At 41.4% G+C, this 25768-nt stretch overlaps 1 protein-coding gene across 1 annotated transcript in view; it reads left to right on the top strand.

Moving 5' to 3' along the window:
- LOC115571763 (extracellular calcium-sensing receptor-like) overlaps positions 1–25504 on the top strand; it is a 77252-nt gene extending 51748 nt beyond the window's left edge. The window contains exons 11-19 of the mRNA XM_030401339.1: positions 21940–22119; positions 22232–22420; positions 22526–22758; positions 22846–23080; positions 23181–23390; positions 23465–23588; positions 23679–23872; positions 23962–24243; positions 24344–25504. Coding sequence (XP_030257199.1) covers positions 21940–22119; positions 22232–22420; positions 22526–22758; positions 22846–23080; positions 23181–23390; positions 23465–23588; positions 23679–23872; positions 23962–24243; positions 24344–24766 — 2070 coding nt within the window. The 3' untranslated portion in view covers positions 24767–25504. The remainder of the gene's footprint in view (positions 1–21939; positions 22120–22231; positions 22421–22525; positions 22759–22845; positions 23081–23180; positions 23391–23464; positions 23589–23678; positions 23873–23961; positions 24244–24343) is intronic.
- The last annotated feature ends 264 nt before the right edge of the window (positions 25505–25768 follow it).

The raw sequence follows: 25768 nt of genomic DNA, 5'->3' as shown, positions 1-25768 counted from the left end.
GTATTTGTACCTGTACAGAAGTAAAGAGGCAGACACTTCCTCTCTGTTGGCCCGGACCGAACCACTTCATCAAGGTTCCAGCACCAGGCCGAGCTGAGTGGAAAACAGCAAGAACTACGAGGGTTTTGACCAAAAGGCAGGAAACACAAAGTACAAAGCTGATCCCAAAGGCTGCCTGCTGGAACCGACAGGACCAGACTGATGGACGACCGATGAAGACTAATGAGCACAGGAAGCAGAGCTTCAGAGACAGAAGAAGCAGGAAGCTCAGTTCTGAATTGTTGGCTCGCACCTAGAGGTGAAATCAGATTTATGGACAAGGATGAGGCCATTTAAACAATGCAATACATTGTCAGAGAAAACTGTGACATCAATGTCAAATGTATACAAATGGTAAATAATTCTTGGTTCGTACCAAAGGTGTTTTGTGGTATAACATAAACACCACAAACACAGTTGTCGTCACTGCAGCACCAGACACAGCTGCAGCGGTCAGAGTAATGCCCAATGTTTCATTAAAGGAAAGAAAGTCCAGCTGACGAGGAACACAGGCTGTTTGTTCAACATTGGACCAGAACTCAGATGGACAACTCTCACAGTGAAGAGAACCTGTAAGAATGACAAGAGAAGAAGGAACAAATAGAAACCACTTTTGGGGAAATTAAAGTTACCATCATCAGTTTTTGTTGGAGTGATTTCCTCACCAGTTTTATTGCTAATCTTCCCTTCAGCACATGGGATACAGTCAAAGCAGCAGAGAGGTTCTCCTTTCCTGTTGGCCCTTCGGGTACCTGGGGGGCAGCTCTCACTGCACACTGAAATAGGAACCTAAATAAAAAGCCAGACAGTCATTGCAATAGATAATTTTTACTAGCCTTGACACAACTTGTTGTTGTGACTACCTGATTGGTTCCTGTGCTCCACTGAATAGCTGACTCATTAAGGTGGAGATCAAACCCGTCCACACTACCAATCAAAACAAGTTTAAGTGACCCCTCAGGGGTGTTCTGCCAGTTGACAAGGTCGTACTTCGCTGGAATGTCAGCACCTTGGAAATTAAACATTTCTCCTTGTGGTGTGGTGACGTTCACTGTGTTCAAGTGCTGCAACAGCTGAAACCATCAGATGTTGAAAAAAAAATGCATTTGTTATCATTTCATCATCAAACCTTTTCAAACTATACAACTTCTTATGGATAACATGGTGATGACTTTTCTTTTGTTTACCTCTCTGGGTTTGATGTGTTTTGAAGAGGAGCAGGTGGAGCTGTTGTTTCCAGGAGGGCTGTCTCTGTTTGGGCAGGAGAGAAGGCTGTGGAGGGCATGGGCTGCAGCATAGACAGCCAGGTACACATTATATGCCACTCTCAGCTGAGAGGTGTCAGTGAAGGGATGCTGCACTCCCTCCAGGGACTCTGTCCCACTGCAGGGTGGTAGATACATTTTCTGAACAGATCGTTTGGCAGGAGATGAATTTGAAACATTTGACGGATGGTCAGACCATGTTTTGAATTGTGAAGACAAATATGAAGATCGTGTTGATTGTGATTCAGCTCCAGGAGTGCATCCAAACTCCTTTTGCCAGAATTCTCTGAAGAATGCATCATCAGGATGATGACTTGGGTGCAAACTCCTGAGATAATTTTCAAATCCAGGTATCGTTGAACTTCGAATGGCCACACCAAGAACACCACTTGCCACTTTAAAAATGGAAACATCTTGAAGAAGATCATCGCTGGTGCTCCAAGCCTCACTGGCCAGAAACTGCCTGTCTGTCACCTACAATAAGAAAACACTGATATAAACTGCAATAAGAAAGACGACTATTTGTCTTCCAAAATAATATTATGTTGATTAAGAAATCAATAAAAAACACTCTTGAGTAAGAAATTAACTCTTTATTCTAAGAAGACAATGCCAGTTACTTACATTTCTCTTGGCCAGTTCCAGAAGTACTTTCTTTACATCTGTATACCAGCAAAAAATCAGAATCACTGTTGCAGTTGAAGCCTTAATTTTGAGAGCTGCACGTCTGGCATCACTCATTATATTTTCTCTGTGAACAGTCTCTATGAATTCCAAGCACACTCCTTTCCCCTGAATCTCCTCCTGAAAAACCTGAAATATGGAAGTTAAAACAAAAAATCACTTTCTATATCTTATTAGTACTACAAATCAAGGAGATACATGAGATACCTTTTCAGGTAATTAACGGTTTAACAATGAAACCATACACCTGTATTGCCAATTGACCACATTCAGTGTTTGCTACGACTGCTCCCATCCATGTCCAATTGAAGCGTATGGCTAGTTGTGCCATGGCCCTGGCTTGGTAAATATCACTGGGGATTGTTCTGAAGAAGTTAGGAAACTTTGTCCTGTCACTAAGACAGGGGCATCTAGCCAAGTAACTGATCTGAGGAAAAGTCAAAGAACTATTCTTTTTGACACTGTTTATACAGCAGTAATACCATTCTTTTTATTTTGAATTGAAAGGATTTAAAAACATCATCAAACTTTCGGTGTAGACTGTATAAAAACACAGTATAGAGATTTATTTCCTGTTGTAAAGAAACTCACAACTGGCACAGAGAGAGGGCCCAGGATCCTGGATATTATTATGCTTGTCGAGGAGGCAGCACAAATGAGCAATGGAACAAGCTCACCACCTATTGTTGGCATTAGACATAACAACAATCATTAATACTAAAATCACATAAGCTGTTATTTATAACTAATATGGACATAGGATATGTTAAGTGCATACTAACTTGTGTCAAATCATACCTGCTGTCTCTCCTGGTTGTTCATGAGCTACAGATCGAGGGATAGAAGCTGTTAAATTACAGAGGTGTGTGTCTCCTCCAACCATTGACAGTGCACCATGCAGAGACCAGGGGTATCTGCCACAGCAGTCAACTATACGGTAGCCCAGCTTCACTCCTGGTAGCAGGGTGCTGTTACGATTGATTTCCTCCAAGGCAAAGACCATAGCATATGTAAGTTTTAATGCCTCTTGATCTAAACTTAGACCAAGGAGGAGGAGAAAAGTAGTATGAACAAAACAGTGAACAAAATCAACTGCATATAAATGTGTTACATATATATGTGTGTGTATGTATGTATGTATGTGTATATGTAGCTATGTATGTGTATATGTATATATATATATGTATATACACACACACATATATACATATACATATACATACATACATTATAGATACATATATGTGTGTGTGTGTGTGTGTGTGTGTGTGTGTGTGTGTGTGTGTGTGTGCGTGTGTGTGTGAATGTGAATGTCTTAAGCTTAATATTTTTAATCAAAATGAATCATATTTTAAGAAAAACACAAGACATTGTCATAAATGTGTGAAAAAAAACAAAACAAAGGAAAATGGGAGGAAAATACAAATTAAGTACTTTCGTCATATGAACAACATATTAATCAAGAAATATCAACAACAATACATGGTGTCATCACGTTTTACCTGATGCAAGGTTCATAACTTGGCAGCTTGGTGTAACCCTGTTCTACATATGAAGGTTTGTAATACAGAGTAAAAAGTCCACCAATAATCACATCTCCATCCTGGGAGAGGCTCTTGTCTCTGGTTGCACCCCACCGTGAGCACACTGTCGCCTGAACCACCTTCAGCCCTGTCTGTCTGCCCACTATACTGAGAAGCAGCAGGGAGAAGGCTGAAGAGGGCCACCGAGTGAGGAACCAGAGGAACAAAAACATGGATGCAGCTGTTCTGGATATTTAACAAACATCTCAATGTCAGAAATTGCATCAATGAGTTCAATAAATTTAGTCTGTGTAAAACAACCTTCGCATCAAACCTGAAAACAGAGTGCATGAAGTTGAGAGGAGGTAAAGGATCTCATTCACATTGTTTTTACCAAAGACAAATACCATTCAGTTCAACATGTTCAAATGTAACATCATAGTCTCATGCCATCTACCTGCTACAAATGACATTGTAAACAGAAACATGTCTCACTTGGTTACAAGCTCCTATCACAAATATCACAAATATATACTTTTGAAAACAGTACCTTGAATCAAACCTACCCCCCTTGCACTCTGCAAGTTAACTGTTGATGTGAGTATTTATAATAGGTGTATGTTGTATCAGTAACACTCATGACACAAGCAGCAAACACACCCACAGTTATTCCACTCTGAAGTGATTGTGTATTTGAAGTCAGCAGAGTTTTTAGGTTGCATTGAAATCTGAATACATTCACTGTGGATGTAATCTCACCACAGCATCCATTTCAATATCTGGATAAATTAAAGAAAGAAATATTCTACTATATGTATTTTCTGCACCACTAAGGCTCCTCTAAACCTTTTGTTGAGATGAACGCACGCAGTCATGCCATGGTAAAACCAGATATGAGTTTGTCCTTAAAATTTACCATTTTCTTACTACAACAGAATAATGGGTCATGCTTTATTTTGAAATACACTAACTAGACATAATTAGCCTAGTTAGGGTTATTATATCCTAACTAGGCTTATATCTCAAATAAGGCATAAACTGGGAATAATATGGACTTCATTAGATAGTAAATACAGTTGTATCCTTAATAAACTAATAAGACATAGTATGCCATTATTTGTATCAAATTAGGCAAACTATGACAGTTAAACAGTTAGAACCTTATCATAAGTCATATACCTAAATCATGTTGTAATTAGAAACCGCATATAATAACTTTTTAGACCTATACTTCAATACATCCTTGTCCATTGTCTATAACTGCTTTATCCTTTTTTTGGGGTCGCGGGGGTTGTTGCTGGAGCCAATCCCAGCTGTCTCTGGGCGAGGGGGGGGGTACACCCTGGACAAGTCGCCAGCTCGTCGCAGGGCCCTACTGATGGCAGAGGCTGCCATGCAGGGTGCCAACCACACATCAGGACGAATTTGGGGTTCAGTATCTTGCTCAAGGACACTTCAACATGCAGCTCAGCTCAGCCAAGAGCCGGGATTTGAACCAGCTACCTTTCGATCACTAGCCGATCTGCTGTACCCGCTGAGCTACAGCCGCCCCTACTTAAAAACATTCTAATGATATATTCTAATAGGAGATCCTAATATACTATTACACACTATTTTACAAGACCATGCAGTTTGAATTCAAATGCAATGTCATATCAGATCCAAAATGTATCATTTTATTATTTAATGTTTGTTTGAAATGGCCATAGCAATTACATTGGACAAACCAGATGCATTGTTTAAGTGTTTTAGCACAGGTGCCAATTCACAACAATTTAATTAAATGCCCTTTTACCTTTAATACCATGCCACACTTAATGTCACCCATATTGACCTACGATGACTTAATTAGAAAATAGAGGCTGTAATTTGAGAAATGTAGATCATTATTATTAACAGTCAGACAAATCACAGAGCTCAAAGAACGACGTATTTATTTGGGCTTTATTTGAAAAAGTTTCACTTTATCAGAGGGTAATTGTGGATAATATTAATAAAACTGTACTGTAAACAAAGTCCCTTTGTAGGAAGGCTTTTAGTGCATAGCCGCACGCCTTCTTGTCAGAACCTTGTGAGGCTCTCATCATGAATTTAGCTACAAAAGCGTTTCATATCATTGCAGGTCAACCTGCATGTGAGATGATGGAGACTGACCCTGACCCAGAAATTAGCCTCAACTCACAGACACTGTATACTCTGCTCGACAAAGTAAGTGGGAGCATCTTCACACTGCAAGCAGCTGAGATGACAGTCCAACAGGCTGGAGAAATGCAGCTAAACAGTGAGGAGGGGACATTTGATGCTTTATTCGGGTGTCACTTTTTCTGCTATTCATTTAAAACTACACTTGACTAGAAATGTGTCCCACAAGTATGAAATTGTACTGGACCAGCCAGAGTGATCTGCTATAAGGTTTTGCAATTGACCTCCAAGAAAGTCTAGAAAGCAAAGATGGCAAAAGCAAAGATGGTATTTGCTTTTATTTGCAATTCCATTTTCTTATAATTTGTTGAAAATGAACCCTTACCACAGTCAAATAAGAGTAAAACAGAATGGATACATTGTTTTTTGTTTTATTTTGCAGAACAGTTTTATTTTAATGTGTGGCAAATTAACCTCTAAGAAAGTCTAACAAGATGCTAACAAGGAAGCATGTGGCTATTTAGTAGTAGTCTAACTACAGACTCGGGGCACAACTATCTGGACATCAGGTGTTTCTTAGTGTTTTTCTCAGGCCTCAATAAAATAATGAAACATTTGGGGGCAAAAATACAGATCAGTAAACCATAGCTGGAGACCAGAATTGCAAAAATTTCCACAGCAACAACATACTTCCCAGGAGAGCTAACGTAAGCAGGGACAAAGGCCACCCAGACAGCACAAAATATCAGCATGCTGAAGGTGATCAATTTGGCCTCATTGAAGTTGTCAGGGAGTTTCCGAGCAAGAAAAGCCAAGAGGAGGCAGGTGCAGGCCAGCAGGCCAATGTAGCCCAGAACCAGAGCAAAGCCCACCACAGAGGCCATGGCACACTCCAGGGTGACCTTTGACCCTTGGAAACCCAGATCACATCGAGGCACTGGAGGGCTGATGGACAGCCAAATGGCACAGATGATAACCTGTGTGAAAGGTGAACAGATTTTAGTGTTATAAATCAATATCAATTGTATGTGATAAAATATTCTCTTAATTTAATCACTAAGACAGTATTTGCACCTGTACAGAAGTAAAGAGGCAGATACTTCCTCTCTGTTGGCCCGGACCAAACCACTTCATCAAGGTTTCAGCACCAGGCCGAGCTGAGCGAAAAACAGCAAGAACTACAAGGGTTTTGACCAAAAGGCAGGAAACACAAAGTACAAAGCTGATCCCAAAGGCTGCCTGCTGGAACTGACAGGACCAGACTGATGGACGACCGATGAAGACCAGCGAGCAAAGGAAGCAGAGCTTCAGAGACAGAAGAAGCAGGAAGCTCAGTTCTGAATTGTTGGCTCGCACCTGGAGGCGAATCAGATTTATGGACAAAGATGAGGCCATTTAAACAATGCAATACATTGTCAGCAAAAAATGTGACATCAATGTCAAATGCATACATCTGGTAAATTATTCTTGGTTCGTACCATAGGTGTTTTGTGGTATAAAATGAACACCACAAACACAGCTGTCGTCACTGCAGCACCAGACACAGCTGCAGCGGTCAGAGTAATGCCCAATGTTTCATTAAAGGAAAGAAAGTCCAGCTGACGAGGGACACAGGCTGTTTGTTCAACATTGGACCAGAACTCAGATGGACAACGCTCACAGTGAAGAGAACCTGGTAGAGGGAGAAGGAAAGTGATACACAAATGGGAAAATTAACCTTGCAAAAATACATTTCCCTTTCCCAAGGGAGTGATTTCCTCACCGGTTTCATTGCTAATCTCCCCTTCAGCACATCGGATACAGTCAAAGCAGCAGAGAGGTTCTCCTTTCCTGTTGGCCTTTCTGGTACCTGGAGGGCAGCTCTCACTGCACACTGAAATAGGAACCTAAATAAAAAGCCAGACAGTCATTGCAACAGATAATTTTTAGTAGCTTTGACACAACTTGTTGATGTGACTACCTGATTGGATCCTGTGCTCCACTGAATAGCTGACTCATTAAGGTGGAGGTCAAACCCGTCTACACGACCAATCAAAACAAGTTTAAGTGACCCCTCAGGGGTGTTCTGCCAGTTGACAAGGTCGTACTTTGCTGGAATGTCGGCTCCCTGAAAATAAAACATTTCCCCTTGTGGTGTGGAGACATTCACTTTGTTTAAGTGCTGCAACAGCTGTAACCATCAAATATTGAATAAAAATGCATTAATAGGTATTGAAACTTTTTAAACTAAACAATTTCTTAGTGATAAGATGGAAATGAAGTTTTTTTGTTTACCTCACTGGGTTTGATGTGTTTTGAAGAGGAGCAGGTGGAGCTGTTGTTCCCAGGAGGGCTGTCTCTGTTGGGGCAGGAGAGAAGGCTGTGGAGGGCATGGGCTGCAGCATAGACAGCCAGGTACACATTATATTCCACTCTTAGCTGAGAGGTGTCAGTGAAGGGATGCTGCACTCCCTCCAGGGACTCTGTCCCACTGCAGGGTGGTAGAGAAGCTTTCAGAAGGGTCTCTGTGGTCAGAGATGAAGGCAAAACATTTGATGAATGGTCAGGCCATGTTCTGTTTGGTGAAGAGAAATATAAAGATCGTGTTGATTGTGATTGTTCAGATCCAGGAGTGCATCCAAACTCCTTTTGCCAGAATTCTTTGAAGAATTCATCATCAGGACGATGACTTGGGTGCAAACTCCTGAGATAATTTTCAAATCCAGGTATTGTTGAACTTCGAATGGCCACTCCAAGAACACCACTTGTCACTCTGGAGATGGCAAGATCCTGAAGAAGATCATCACTGGTGCTCCAAGCCTCACTGGCCAAAAACTGTCTGTCTGTCACCTACAATAAGATAACACTGAAATAAACTTCAATAAGAAGAACAGCTAATTGTTCTTACAAAATAATATTCTGTTGAATAAGAATATAATATATAATAATAAGATGTCAATGCCAGCTGCTCACATTTCTCTTGGCCAGTTCCAGAAATAATTTCTTTACATCTGTATACCAGCAAAAGATCAGAATCACTGTTGCAGTTGAAGCTTTAATTTTGAGAGCTGCACGTCTGGCATCATTCACTATAGTTTCTCTGCGGAGAGTCTCTATGAATTCCAAACACACTCCTTTCCCCTGAATCTCCTCCTGAAATGCCTGGAATATGGAAGTCAAAACAAAACCAACTTATACCTTATTTGAACTACAAGTCAAGGAGATACATGAGAGACTTGTTCATGTAATTTACAGCTTAACAATGAAACCATAAACCTGTATTGCCAATTGACCATAATCCAAGTTTTCTATCACAGCTCCCATCCATGTCCAATTGAAGCGTATAGCCAGTTGTGCCATGGCCCTGGCTTGATAAATATCACTGGGGATTGTTCTGAAGAAGTTAGGAAACTTTGTCCTGTCACTAAGACAGGGGCAGCTAGCCAAGTAGCTAATCTAAAGAAAATACAGAGAATTATTATTTTGAGACTATTTATACAGCAATAAACATCTTATTTTAAATCAAAATGTTTTTAATAATCATCTCAGAATCATTGTGTCAATCGACTGCATGAAGAATGGTTAATCAGATAGTTATTTCTTGTTGTAATAAAACTCACAGCTGGCACAGAGAGAGGGCCCAGGATCCTTGACAGCATTATACCTGTTGATCTTAAAGCACCAATGAGCAAAGGAACAAGCTCACCACCTGCTGTTAACATTAGAAAAGTAAATACATTACAACAATATTTTAATTCTATAATCATGTAAGTTGTCGTTGTCATGGGCACTAAATTGATCAAATGAGATCATACCTGCTGTTTCTTCTTTTTGTTCATAAGCTGCAGATCGAGGTATGGAAGCTGTTAAGTTGCAGCTGTGTGTGTCTCCTCCAACCATTGACAGTGCACCTTGCAGAGCCCAGGGATATCGGGAGCAGCTATCAAGTATACGGTAGCCCAGCTTCACACCTGGCAGCAGGGTGCTGTTACGATTGATTTCCTCCACCGCAAATGCCATAGCATATATATGTTTTAATGATTCTAAACTAGAGTATTAAGACAATTCAAAGAAAAAAAAGTGGAATATCAGTCAGAAATATCACATAATCACATTGATCAAAAATGTATTACAGCTGAATATACTTAGATTATTCTATTATAATCATAATCTACTTGTTTTAGAAATATATAACATTTACACTTTGTTCATATTGGACCGTTAAAAACAAATCATAGGTACTACAAACATGTCATAACTTTTTTAATCAATGTGTGGTAGAACTAAATCAAATTTTAAACAATTACACATGAGCATGACAAACAATGGAAAAAAAGACAGTGTGCTGCCATAATGTACACTGTTTAACATGATAAGTACCAGATATTTAAAAATAATACATGTGCTATTTTTGTGCTAGTTTTACCCGGTGCAAGGTTCATAACTTGGCAGCTTGGTGTAGTGCTGTTCTACAGCTGAGGGTATGTAATAGAGATTAAACAGTCCACCGATAATCACATCTCCATCCTGGGAGAGGCTCTTGTCACTCAGTACACCCCACCGGGAGCACAGTGTCGCCTGAACCACCTCAAGCCCTGTCTGTCTGCCCACGACACTGAGAAGCAGCAGGGAGAGAGCTGACGATGGCCTCCGAATGAGGAACCAGAGGAACAAAGACATGGATGCAGCTGTTCTGGACAACTAATTTAATTCAACATTCAACACAATGTAACATCATAGTCTCATGTCAGCTACCTGCAAAAACAAATGACATTATAACCAAAAACATTTCTCACTTGGTTAAAAAGCTGAAGACAATTGTCAACTTTGAAAACAGTACCTTGAATCAAACCTACCCCCCTTGCACTCTGCACAAGTGAAGTGTTGTTATGAGTATTTATAATACGTGTATAGTGTGTCGGTAAAACTGATGACACAGCCAGCACACACCCAAAGTTATTCCTCTCTAGAGTGATGATGGTAAAAAACAAGCAAGCCAGTGATTAGTGTGCATGACGTTTTCAGTTGATAATGGGCAACTTGTTATTTTTCATTTTTCATTTTCTGAAAAATTGCTCCACAAACCAATGAGGGTCCTCCCTCAATGATCTTTGAGTTTAAATAAATGTAATGATAAATTATATATCAGCCACCAGGTGGACATTCAGGGCCAGCAACCCATTGTTGAACATCCACTCTTCACCAAGGAAAAATAGGACATTGAAATAAAGTAGCAACATGTGCCACCCATTGAGAAGATCGGAGTTTCCACTGTTTGGTTGTTCCAGATACAGGGCATTATGTTGTGGTTTGTGTAACATTGATATGGAGTTTCTGGTTATCATAATAGATAATTATACCTGATAATTATTCATTATTATTGACAGCCACATTTAACCCAAAACTCCCTATTAATGTTGCACGAAGCACTACATATGGTACCCCCTGTCCAGAACATATGGTGCCCCATGTGAGGCAACGTAGTATTGGCTATCATTTTGCAATTGTATAATATTCAATTCAGCATAATTTGGCAGTGCGAAGATTTGAAATATACATCTTCAACCCTTTGGCCAAAAGTCTTTACATTTATACATAAATTAACCTCATACATACATACATTTATACTAGGGCTGTCAAACGATTAATTTTTTTAATCGCGATTAATCGCATTTTGTCCATAGTTGACTCGCGATTAATTGCAAATTAATCGCAATTTTTTTGGCACATTTCTTTCTATTCTAAATGTACCTTAATGTATTTTTTCCATGTTCTTAATTCTTTTAATATTATAAGAAAGGGCAAATATGCTTGCTTTATGAAAAAGTTTATTCAACACTTCAATTCATGCAGGAAAATAAAAGGCTCAAAAAATATCCCCTCACCCTAAATGGGATCAAAACATGGTGGTGTCTGCTTTTGGCGAGGGGGGGGTGGGCTTTCTGCATCTGCCATGTGTTTCGCTTGCAAATGATATTTGAGACTCGACGAACTTCAGTGGTAACTCATTTCATGTCGACAGTACGTGCAGATAACTTTTGTCCTATCGAGCGAACCATCTGGCAGTGAGTTGAAAGTGAATTTGCCGTTCATAAGTCCGTTCTCCATTTACTTTCACCATTTACTACTCCTGAACGCCAACCCTGCTTCTTCTTCTTCTGATTCCCTTTCTTATTCTTCTGCCACCCTCTGGATCAAGACTACAGGTGTCACTGACGGCCGTAAATCAAACAATGTGTGTTTCTTTTTTTTTTTAATGCCAATGGCAGTGTGGTGAGAATTGATTTATCAATTAAACTGATAAACCATTTGATTAACCAAAATCTTTTAGGTTGTTAACTGCCACTTTGAGCTATTTGCTATTGTTGCTATCGATTCAAGTTAAAAGTGCTCTGTAGCAAATGCAATAATTTCAGTTCAGAATCCATTTCCAAATCCATAGTGAATGACTTCATCTGTGGGTCCCAACATGGTCTTAAGGAGCCCTACGCTACAGTATCTATTAATATAGAATCAAAGAATAAAGATTAAGGAGTTAAGTCATTTGTATACAGTATAACACACAATATGTTAAGGAACATCTTTAAGGAGATGAAGTAAAAAGGAAACTTCCATATGAAGGCGATAGAGTGTGATCAGTGATCCCAGCCTTTACTAAAAAACAAAAACGTGCAAACAGAGACAGAAAAATTGCCTCAAACTGAGGACTTTCTTGAGGCATTAAGTGCAGAATCAATAAAAAAATAGGTTAGACTGAAAAGCATTCTGTCGTGAGATTGAAGCTGAATGTTATCTGTACATCCACAGGTACATTTATTCAGATATCATGAGGCTTGGAGGCTCTTTGCCCACTGCTAACTTCATACACACTAATCACTTCCTAGCATTCAATTTATTTTCTACCTTTGGATATGGAATACCTTTGGGTGTATTCTGCTAGTATCATCAGTTGTATGGATACACTTTACACCTATTATAAATAATCAAATCAATCGTTAACTTGAAGAGTACAGCCTCATCGACATGTGGCCGGACCGTGGCAAGGCTGTGGATCTCACTGGTCCTTTTAATACTTCAATCAACCCAGTACAGATGCCACAGATTATTTTTCTGATACAGTTAACTAATATGATGGACAAAGACAAGGTTTTTTCCACCGAGATCACAACTTTATTGAAGAGCTGCCAACATCAATTAATAAATTAATAAAAAAAGAACAATTTATTAGGGCTATTTATAAAATAACTGTAAAAGAGTGGTGAGGATAGGCAGCCGAGGCCGCAGACAGTAAAGGGACAATTTACACTGGGACAGAGTACTCACCCTACGCCAGTGCCCTACACACATACACACAGCAAAATCAAACCAAAAGGAGGGAGTCAACTATAAATTGTGAAGAAAGTGCAAAAAGTTACCAAGCACACAAAATCAGGGGGGTTGTGAGGTACAGGTGAGAAACTCTGTCACCAAACCCTCCACTGTCAGGCCGACCACGCTTGCCGCTGCCCCTACAGCACTCATACACTAAGGGAGAGTGAAAAAAACACGTTACTCCCAATATTAAAATACAACAATGCAGCTCTATTGGTTCTTTCTTCTCAATAAAAACACATAAGAAAACAGAACCTAAATAAAACAAAAGCAAAACCTAAATAAAACAAAAGCAAAACCTAAGCAAAACAAAACAGCAGTGGCAAGCTACAACGAAACAAAACAAACAATTCAAACCACTGTAAAAAATAAAGTACACAATATAAAACGAAGTCCGCCTTTTACCTCCATACACCACTCGCAGCGTCCGCAAAGTTTGTCATAGAAGCTGGCACCAAACTGGACCAGGACCGCAGACACACACATGCTGACACGGTCGCGGAGAAGCGGGGAGAAGCTGGCACCAAACTGGAACAGGACAGCCGCGCAAGTGGCAAGGGGTTTGCGTTGAAGTTAAAGATCTGTCTTGTAAGACTTTCTTCCCAGCAAGCTTGCCACATTGGTGTCAGAAGTGGGATTGGAAAGAAAGATAGAGAGAGAGATCCAGGAGCTGGAGCGAGCCATTGAGCAGACGCGCTACCTCTTGGGAAATATGGCAAGACTGATCTCCACGGGGTCCTGCTTCCTGGTGAGCTGCTGGCACCGATAACTGCCACTGCTGCTGTTGAGCCACCCTCACTGGACCCCATGCCTGACCTGATGTACCCCAGAGCTGCACCCAGAACAGCAGCCAAGCTGCCCAAGTATAATTAAATGGACTCACACAACTGGAGCCGTACATTTTACAGGTCCAGTTAGCAGCATGGCACAGTGGCTGGAACGACGAAGAAGCAGCCACCCACCTGGCCCTGGCGTTGGAAGGAAAGGCGTTGCAAGTGCTCCTCGACCTGGCCCCAGCAGAGCAGCAGAACCTCCAGGCCCTGACCAGGGCACTGGATAGGCGATTTGAACAACAACCTTTTGCTAACCAAAGCAGGGAGCATCTGGCCAGCCGTCGCAGCCAGGAAGGAGAGAGCCTGGGCACCTTCACTGCAGATGTGCAACTGCGTGCTCAACATGGATATCCATGTAGGAGATACACTACTTGATAATAAAGGTAAAGGTAAATAACGCACTGGTAAATGGGGCACCACCTCCGTTGTTTAACTATTTGAATAATCCGGAGGACATTATTCAAAAATCCAACCGTACAAGTTTGGCTTGAACAGTTCAAATCAATTCATTCAATTTCAAAATCTATATTCAATCTCATATTCTGAAGCAGTGATTTCTTTACACGGAGCCATTGGTTTTCCACATCAAATTAAACTTGCACAGACAAGGACACACGGTTATATATGTTTATTTACTAAAATAGTGCAGAGTAAATAAAATGAAATGATAGCTCAAACAAATGACAACAGGTAACAGAAAATGTTGAGACTGTGAAGGGTAAAATATTAAGATTAGGTGATTTAAAGGGCACTCAATTCAATTCAACACTTCTTTGTGGAACAACATGTTTCCAAATTCAGATGCTCAGGTCCTGAATCCCAGGGCATTGAGTGTCGATCAACCTGAGAAAGAAGGGGTGAAAGTCTCTTACAAGGGGGAGAGATGGTAAATGGTCACTTCACTTGTAAGTTGGGAGGGGGGGTACTCTTCCTGCAGAGGAAAAGTTTATGACTAAGCCAAAGTCCCATCTTCTTGCCAGGTCAAAAGGTGAGATTGGGGGCCTCCCAGGCCCTTCTGATGGAGGACAGGCAAAGTAGGTGAAAGGTAATGTCAAGGCACAAACAGGCCTCTGGATAAAGATGCACAGACGACAGGACATGTTCCTACATCCACGCTTTCCTGCAGGGGCTCACCCCAGAACGGTTGCAGCAATATGTTTGCCTAAGTGAGGCTCTCTGTGAAGCTGAATGGGTTGAGGTGGTGATCTCCACACCAGGGCCTGGCCAACAGAGACCCCCCATCCTCAACCACACATCAGGATGACCAACTATGAGGAGGGAGAGGTTGAAGAAGTCTGCCATGTTCAGCCTCCATCACCACAGTCTCAGTGTTGGTGTATGCCATCCAGGCGCCGGCCACTCCGGCTGACTGACTGCTGCTACCAGAGTGATGAGCCTGGGCACATAGCCCGTAACTGTCCTGCTCCAGCTGCAAAGGCCAGAGCCAAACAACCGGCAAAAAACGACAGTGGAGTTGTCTAGTGAGGGGGTCACAACTCCGGTCTCCAGCCCCTCTCCATGGCCAATGCACGCTGGTTTGGCATCCAGAACACACCAAAGGACTGTATCTGATCAAAGCTGCATGGTCACCAACCAACACACAACTAATGACGGTGACAGGAGAAAAGGCTGGCAGGAGAAGGAAGAATTCGCTGCGAATCCAAGCCGGAGACCAGGAGCTGGTATACTAGTTCTGGTTCGCCAGCATCCACGACCTTTGCATCATCAGCTTGAAAATGCTGACCCGCTGGGGAGCCTGTGTTGACGTGGTGAAGGCAACTATCACCCTTTGAACAGAGACCATCACTCTCCAGTCCGGTCAGGGGGAGAAGAAAGGGGCCCAGGATCAATGCACCAACCGCCAAGAAACAGTAGCCCGGCAGACACCAGCCCCCCATGTCTCACCACCAAGCGACAGTAATCCTACACTGCCACCACCTGAGGCAACTCCACCTGCCAAGTCAACTGTTCTTCTCTCAACTGAGACAACTGATTTCAGCGTAGTTGCGACGGCCTCGACTCACAGCAATGCCACCAGTTAAAATGCCTCCTCTATGACTTTGTGGAAATCTTCGTTGCCAGAAATGAAGACTGTAAATAGACTCGACTGGTCCAGCAGTCCATCGTCACCGGTTCTGCCCAGCCCATTCGTCTACGGCCCCATCGATTGGCATGATCCGTGAGATGGTTGCTGCTGGGACCGTGTTCCTGGGCCATGTGGTTAGTGGCTACTGTATAGGACTGGCCAACTCCTGTCAACATCAGCCAGCTTTGGAGCTCTCTGCGTCTGGCTTCCTACTACTGCCGTTTCATCCGGCACGTTGCCACCATCGCCAGCCCACAACGTCTGACCGACAAGGGTCAGCTGTTCAACTGGGACAACTCCTGTGCCACAGCTTTCAACAGGCTCAAGACAGCCCTCACTGAAGCCCCAGTCCTGGCTGTCCCCGATGCCCAATGTTCACACTGGACACAGATGCCACCAGATGCAGCAGGAAGCAGATGGGACCCTTGCACTGGTGAAAGGCTGGTTGAAAATTAAGCAGCGTCCAGAGTGGACAGAGGTGCCTACACAAGGTCCTGAGGTAAAAGCCTACCACTCCCAATGGGGTAACCTCGAGGTTCATGACAGGTTGTTGTATCGGAGGTGGCCTGCTCTTGGACAGCGGAACAACTGCCTGTAGCTATTGGTGCAACGACTGCTCTGCCCCCAAGTCCTCCTGATTGTCCACGGCTCAGTGGGGGCAGGACACTATGGGAACTCCAAGACCCTCAGCCGCCTCAGGGGGCGGTTCTACTGGCCTGGCTGTCGACGATACGTGGAGTTACATGTGCACTGCTGTGACTCCTGCACCGCTGGGTGCAGGAGCTGGGTCCCCTGCTGAGCTCCATAGTAACCAGGGGCGAAACTTTGAGTCCCAGGTTTTTTGGGAGGTCTGCCGGCAGTGTAACACTCTGAAAAAGAGGGATAAATAATCACGCGAGTGATACTGTGTTTCCTCATTCAGAGCTTTTAGTAAAGTCAAGTAAATCATATCTCACAACATTTTACGTCATTGAAACAGAGTACATCTGCACAAAATACATCTGTATGTTTACAGCACCAATGATGTGTTTAAATGCCAGTTGTTTTTAAACTGCTCAATAATTTAACAACCTAGACCAGCAGTCTTTCAACACACAAAGTGTATAATACAACAGCTGCATTGAAATTATTAATAAAATAAAATACAGCATTTCTCACATATAATTCACCATTTCCTCATCAGCTTAGTATCATCACTAAGTCTTATGAACTATAGCTCATTGAACTCACATCCTTTTCATATACAAACGTTGCTAATTAAGCAAGTCAACTTGAACAAATAAAGTAACCACATAAACAGAACAAAAACTGTGCAAAATACATTCACCCATGTGCATGTACACACGTAGACAATGAAAACGCTCTGCATATTTATGCAAGATGGCGGCAGTTTGCTCGCCTGAACTTACTTGTAGAAACTCAATAACATAGTTTAGCTTAGTCAAACATCACATACATGTTCTCCTCACAGTCAAAACAACTCATAAAACAACTGACAACAGTTTCATGGTCCACAACTTCCACCACATACCTGAAAAAGAGGGATGAATAATCCTGCGAGTGATACTGTGTTTCCTCATTCAGAGCTCTTAGTAAAGTGAGGAAACACCGCGACATCCCTGCATGTGGGTGCAGTCCAAAATAATCAATCTCCGATTCTGGCCCATGTAGACCATATTAATGGAAGACAGAGATTATTGTAACTTGAATTCTGGCACATGTAGACTCTATTACTGGGACACAGAGATTATTATAACTTCATTTGGGGTTTTTTAACATATGTTGTTGCAAATGAATATATTACAGCAGCCGGGGGTGGGCAAGATGAGAACCACACCACTCCATCCACAAAGCAACGGGCTGGTGAAGCGGTCTAACCATACCCTGGCTACCCAACTTGCCATCCTTACCAGCCAACACCAGCAGGACTGGCATCGCCATTTGCCACTGGTCCTGTGGTCTTATCGTACTGCAGTCCAGGAGTCCAGCCAGTGCACGCCTCCCTCTCTCATGTTTGGGAGAGAGATCCAAACACCAGTGGACCTAGTGTTTGGAGCTCCGCCTGAGTCTGAGATTCCTGGGGGAAAAGAGATGGACTACTTCTGCAGGCTGAGGGAACACCTGCAGTTAGCTCATGACTAAACTCGCCAAGTTCAGGCCAACTCTGAAGTATGGCAGAAGAGAGCCTACGACACATGGTGCCAGGGATGGGCCTTCACACCAGGGGAAGAGGTATATGTGTATTGTCCTGTCCGCAAGAAGGGCATCTCCCCAAATCGTAAGGCAGGCAATCTCTGGCAGGGGCCTGGTGAAGTTGTGAATTGGCTGTCTGAGGTGGCGTACCGGGTACACATGCCTGGCCAGGGACGTGTGGTGGTGCACCAAGACAGACTCTCGCCCTACCACCCTCTTGCCCTATCCGCTGCCAGAGAGGAGAATGACAGCAGCAACTCACGCCCCGACCGGTGTGACACTCCCCCCGATGCACCTTCTGGGAGCCCCAGGTGGTTTGTTTGCCCGCGGCAGCGCCCTGGAAATTTGAGGGACTTTGTGTTGGGTGATGGGGTTATTGGGGATGACTGACCCCTCAGACGGGGGCTATGTAGTGACTGGAGGAGTACCGGTTGCAGACAGTGAGCACTGATGGCACAAAGACTCATGGGGGCGAATTCTCAAGTGCTCATGAGACTGTTGTTGTTTGGATATGTTTCATTTTGTCGCTTTCTGTACATGTTCTGGTTGTTGTTGTTGTGTGATGCTGAATTGGCATAGACAGATTTTGCAGTGTGCCACCATGGTCAAGTTTGATGGGGCGGGTGGTGATGTTGATCAAATGTTTGTGTCTAAGGTGTAAATAAAGTTGCAGTCCTAAGACGTTGCCTCGTCAATGGCACGGGACCTGTCAGCCAGACTGCGGTCCGGGTCCGGACCCAGATGCCGTCCTAGACAGACCTTGACCTATAGTCAATAAATTATTTAAGTATTTAAAATTTTGACGGAGCGCAGATCAGAAATCCACTGCATTCAGTAACCAAAAGCTGGTGAGGCAGCAAAAAAGAAACAAAAGGAAGGGGGGGAGCACGAAACACTTTTCCTTAAAGAGAGAAGAAAATAATACATATGAACAGTATTATATATCTCTGTAATTAGATGTTAAAAATGTTGTTGAATTGTTCTTCTTTATTTTATTTGACAGTTGTTGATTACATGCAGTCATTGATACTACTACTGGGCTACTTCAATATACTGTATATCACACTTAATCATAACGTAAGTTAGACATCATGATGTTCCAGACCATTGCTTAAGGACATTTTTTCTAACTGGACCTATGCGAATTTTAGTTGAATACCCCTGATATAGACCATCACCTTAGAGAGTAATTACTGTGGGTGTGTGCTGCTTATGTCATCAGTGTTACTGATAAACTATACACCTATTATAAATACAACAATTAACTTGCAGTGTATGAGGGGGGTAGGTTTGATTCAAGGTCTTGTGATAGCTGGTATACAAAGTTTTTAATCAAGTGAGACATGTTTCTGTTCCTAATGTAATGTTTTGATGTAATGACTGTAACATTTGGACACGTTGAAATTAACAGGGTTTATCTATGATAACAGATGAACATTGTGCATGACATACCTTACCTTTTTTCTGCTTCACTCACTCTATCTCCAGTCGTGATCAAGCAGATTTGGTGTGAATGTTGTTTTACGCAGAATGAATTTGTTGAATATCTCATTGATGCATATTCTGATAATGAGATATGTGCTAAATATCCAGAACAGCTGCATCCATGTCTTTGTTCCTCTGGTTCCTCACTTGGTCGCCCTCCTCAGCCCTCTTCCTGCTGCTTCTCAGTGTAGTGGGCAGACAGACAGGGCTGGAGGTGGTTCAGGCGAAGGTGTGCTCCCGGTGGGATGCAACCAGAGACAAGAGCCTCTCCCAGGATGGAGATGTGGTTATCGGTGGACTTTTTAATCTCCATTACAAACCATCAGCTGTAGAGCAGGGCTACACCAAGCTGCCAAGTTATGAATCTTGCACCGGGTAAAACTTAATGACACCATGTATTATTAAGTGGATTGAGTATTGTTGCGTGTCTAATGGTTAATGTTTTGTTCATATGCTGGCAGCACATTGTTATATGTTTTAAATTTTTAATCGTGATCATATGTTTTTGTTAAAATATTACCTAGTTCTATGAAATGTTGACTTGGAAAGATATGAAATGTTTTGCATGATTATTTTAACTTTTTTTTGTAATACATTTATATACATTTACCCATGATATCCATGATGATTGTTTTAATATTTTATTGATTTATATTGCTCTTTATTTTGTTCACTATTCCTATCTTCTCCTGTGATTTCAGTTTAGATATAGAGCCATTGAAATATACATATGCTATGGCGTTTGCAGTGGAGGAAATCAATCGTAACAGCACCCTGCTGCCAGGAGTGAAGCTAGGCTACCGTATACTTGACAGCTGCTCCCGATACCCCTGGGCTCTGCAAGGTGCACTGTCGATGGTTGGCGGAGTTACACACACCTGCAATTTTACACCTTCTATGCCTCGATCTGCTACTTATGACCAACCAGGAGAGACAGCAGGTATGACCTGATATAGTTTTCAGGTTTACAGGTACAGTTTTAACTATTGTTGTTTTATAATTGGTGTCTAATGCTATCAACAGGTGATCAACTTGTTCCTTTGCTCATTTGTGCAGCCTCATCTACAACGGGCATAATGCTGTCTAGGATCCTGGGGCCTCTCTCTGTGCCCGTTGTGAGTTTAATTACAACAGGAAATCTTGATCATTGAACATTGTTATTGTACAGTCTACACTCAAGCTTTTTGTCATAAGCCATGCTTTTTGTCAAATTATGCAAACACTTTATCAGATATATATATATATAGGCCATTATATGTGTCAGATTAGGAAAAAATTTGAAATATATTTAATAATATATATATAAAGTTTAACAGTATATATATATATATATATATATATATATATATATATATATATATATATATATATATGTAGATATATAAAGTAAACCAGTAAGAAAGAAGTTATGCTATACTATACTACTTTATTTAGACATTAATACTCAGCATTATACTATATTAGAAGCCAAGTAGGAGATTCTTAAACAGTATACTATAACACACTAATTTAAATCATATGCAATTAGAAATCAAACACAATGCCATGTTAAATCCAAAATATGTTAGACGTTATTTTACCCTTACTATCAAATAATAATGCACAAACCACACTTAGCTTAATTCAACAGCAAAAGCTTTAATTTAACAAATGTAGTACCACATTAATAATGGCTGGACAAAACACAAAGCTCAGAGGACACTGCATTAAAGGGATATTCGGGTGTAGATTTAATCCATGGTCTAAATCACCATGAAACTGTGTTAGACTCCCTCTCGAGAGATCAAGTTAGCAGACCACTAATTTACGGAGTTTTATCAACCTCAGAAACGACTGCACGACAACAATACACTGCAGTAAATGGGTCCAAATATAAACCACCACCAAAAAGCCACAAATAATGCTCAGAACAGCACCAAACTTCAGCAACAGGACAAATAGGGTCTTTGCACATAGTCTGGGGCATCTAACCTCCGACAGCTTAGCTGGATTTCTACTGAAAAGCTGACAAAATTTACCATTCTTCTGCAGCAGCTTCCTGTTGACTTTATTACCTAATTACAGAAAGATTATACTGTGAGTTCAAAAAATATTTTGTATTAAAGAAAATATTATTTCTATTGTTTGCCTAAATTGATTTAATTCAATGTTATGACTTTTTAACTAATTTAGGTTAAACTGTCTTCCTTCACTGTCTAATAGTGACAATATTTTTTCTTGTTTTTGTCTCATTTGACAAAAATCCTAATAAGAGTTGTGAACACATTTTAATTAAAGATAACACTGTATTATTACTCTATAAACCATATCAAAACAAACATGTCTTCCCTTTTCATCAGATCAGCTACTTGGCTAGCTGCCCCTGTCTTAGTGACAGGACAAAGTTTTCTAACTTCTTCAGAACAATCCCAAGTGATATTTACCAAGCCCGGGCCATGGCACAACTGGCCATACGCTTCAACTGGACATGGATGGGAGCAGTGATAGAAAACAATGATTATGGTCAATTGGCAATACAGGTATATGATTTCATTATCTAAATTGCCTGAAAAAGTCTCTCATTTATTCCCTTCACTTATAAAACACTTAAAGTATAAGTCGTAATTTTTCGTTTTGACTCCCATATTTCAGGTATTTCAGGAGGAGATTGAGGGAAAAGGAGTGTGTTTGGAATTTATCGAGGCTGTTCACAGAGAAACTATAATGAGTGATGCCAGACGTGTAGCTCTCAAAATTAAAGATTCAACTGCAACAGTGATTCTAATCTTTTGCTGGTATACAGATGTAAAGAAATTATTTCTGGAATTGGCCATGAGAAATGTGGGTAACTGGCAATGAAATTATATTAATCAACAGAATATTATTTTGTCAGAACATTTACCTGTTCCACTTATTGAAGTTTATTTCAGTGTTTTCTTAATGTAGGTGACAGACAGACAGTTTCTGGCCAGTGAGGCTTGGAGCACCAGTGATGATCTTCTTCAGGATCTTGCCATTTCTAAAGTAGCTAGTGGCGTTCTTGGTGTGGCCATTCAAAGTTCAGCAATACCTGAATTTGAAAATTATCTCAGGAGTATGCACCCCAGTCATCGTCCTGATGATGAATTCTTCAGAGAATTCTGGCAAAATGAGTTTGGATGCACTCCTGCAGCTGAACAATTAAAAGAACCACAAGCTTCATATTTCTTCTCACCACGCAGAACATGGTCTGACCATTCATCAAATGTTTCTTCTTCATCTTTGACCAAAGAGACCCTTCCGAAAGCTTCTCTACCACCCTGCAGTGGGACAGAGTCCCTGAAGGGAGTGCAGCATCCCTTCACTGACACCTCTCAGCTGAGGGTGGCATATAATGTGTACCTGGCTGTTTATGCTGCAGCCCATGCCCTCCACAGCCTTCTCTCCTGCCCAAACAGAGACAGGCCTCCTGGAAACAACAGCTCCATCTGCTCCTCTCCAAAACACATCAAACCTAGAGAGGTAATACACATCACTGTGTCTTCTTATACATACATTGAAGGATAGTTTTGATGAACTGTAAAGTTAAGCATACACAATTTTCAACATTTGATTGTTTCAGCTTTTGCAGCACTTGAACAAAGTGAACGTCACCACACCACACGGAGAAATGTTTCGTTTCAAAGGAGCAGACATTCCAGCGAAGTACGACCTCGTCAATTGGCAGAAAACCCCTGAGGGGTCACTCAAACTTGTTTTGATCGGTGGTGTGGACGGGTTTGACCTCCACCTTAATGAGTCAGCTATTCAGTGGAGCACAGGATCCAATCAGGTAGTCACATCAACAAGTTGTGTCAAGGCTACTAAAAATGAGCTGTTGTAATGACTGTAATGCTTTTTGTTTAGGTTCCTGTTTCAGTGTGCAGTGAGAGCTGCCCCCCAGGTACCAGAAAGGCCAACAGGAAAGGAGAACCTCTCTGCTGCTTTGACTGTATCCCATGTGCTGAAGGGGAGATCAGCAATACAACTGGTGAGGAAATCACTCCCTTGGGAAAGGGAAATTGTTTTTTGCAAGGTTAATTTTCCCATTTGTGTTTCACTTCTCTTTTCCCTCTACCAGGTTCTCTTCACTGTGAGAGTTGTCCATCTCAGTTCTGGTCCAATGTTGAACAAACAGCCTGTGTCCCTCGTCAGCTGGATTTTCTTTCCTTTAATGAAACATTGGGCATTACTCTGACCACTGCAGCTGTGTCTGGTGCTGCAGTGACGACAGCTGTGTTTGTGGTGTTTATTTGCTACCGTAAAACACCTATGGTACGAACCCAAAGTCATTATTATCTCTGACAAAGTATTGCATTGTTTAAATTGTCACATCTTAGTCTGCTAATCTGATTCACCTCTAGGTGCGAGCCAACAATTCAGAACTGAGCTTCCTGCTTCTTCTGTCTCTGAAGCTCTGCTTCCTTTGCTCACTGGTATTCATCGGTCGTCCATCAGTCTGGTCCTGTCGGTTCCAGCAGGCAGCCTTTGGGATCAGCTTTGTACTTTGTGTTTCCTGCCTTTTGGTCAAAACCCTCGTAGTTCTTGCTGTTTTCCGCTCAGCTCGGCCTGGTGCTGAAACCTTGATGAAGTGGTTTGGTCCGGGCCAACAGAGAGGAAGTGTCTGCCTCTTTACTTCTGTACAGGTACGAATACTGCCTTAGTGATTACTTCAATAGAATATTTTATTCATACTGTAACATGATATTAAATAATAACACTAACATGTGTTCACTTTTCATTCAGGTTATCATCTGTGCCATATGGCTGTCCCTCAGCCCTCCAGTGCCTCAACCTGATCTGGGTTTCAAAGGGTCAAAGGTCACCCTGGAGTGTTCCATGGCCTCTGTGGTGGGTTTCTCTCTGGTTCTGGGCTACATTGGCCTGCTGGCCTGCACCTGCCTCCTCTTGGCCTTTCTTGCACGGAAACTCCCTGACAACTTCAACGAGGCCAAACTGATCACCTTCAGCATGCTGATATTCTGTGCTGTCTGGGTGGCCTTTGTCCCTGCTTACGTTAGCTCTCCTGGGAAGTTTGTTGTCGCTGTGGAAATTTTTGCAATCCTGGCCTCCAGCTATGGTTTACTGATCTGTATTTTTGCCCCCAAATGTTTCATCATTCTTTTGAGGCCTGAGAAAAACACTAAGAAACACCTTATGGCCAGATAAATAATTCTTGCTAGAATGTGAGGATAATGACCATCATTATCATGATCATATTTATCTGGTGGCCCCCAATTTGGTTGACTGGTTGAATGTATATATGTTAATCAGTGTGTAATATATGAATTGTATTCCTCTAAATAATGTTACACATGTAATTATTGCTTTGATTTTTAACTGAATAGCTAAGAATATTTTTAAGACCATTTAAGAAAAATGCACGTTTCAGTGAAATACTGCAAACTCAAAATGTTAATTAATAGTTAATGTGTTAGTTAATCATTTTGTATATATTGTATTTAATGGTGTACCTCAACTGAACACAAGTCTCCCTCTCAGAAAACAGAACATTTTACTTGAAAACACAGTGCATTAATAGATAGCTTATTTACACAAAGGGGTGCTGTGGTCATTTTTACTTCTTCAAACTATTTATCATAAAAAATAACTATAATACAGTTATTTCACGTTATATTTCTACTGAAATCAGTAACCTTTAATTTGACATAGTTGGATGAAATGATCTTCCAAAATGCTTCATTTTGTGTCTTTAGTTATCATTTCAGTTAATTGTAGCCCACCGATAACACAACTGGTTCCACTATAGGATGTTCAGATGACTCAACCTACCACAGGTGCATTTGGTTTCTATTGTACTCTCTAAAGAGGGTAATATCTGAGGGGTTGCTCAGCCAGCCATAGTCATTCAGTCATTCAATTAACCTTGCCTGCATTAAGTTATATAGCCACGTTATGCTGATGTAGTTGTGTTTTTGTATTTCTAGAAAGAAAATAAAGAGTTAAGGAATTGCTTTAAACTCATGCACACTGGGAAGTCTCTTTTGGGTCCGAGTGTTCATCAGAATGCTCTTGGTGAAAGTTACTGTAAAGATAAAAGAAAAACATTAAATTATGGTTAGGTAATGCTTACTCATCCTTATGCATTAATGATCTGTTATTTAAGGGAAATGTGTTTTCAGCTTTACAGTAAGGGTGACAAAAAGCATA

This window comes from Sparus aurata, chromosome 2 (assembly GCF_900880675.1).
Source record: "Sparus aurata chromosome 2, fSpaAur1.1, whole genome shotgun sequence".
NCBI classification, from domain to species: Eukaryota; Metazoa; Chordata; class Actinopteri; order Spariformes; family Sparidae; genus Sparus; species Sparus aurata.
The sequence above is the reverse complement of the archived record's forward strand: the minus strand, read 5'-3'. Positions and strand labels throughout refer to the sequence as shown.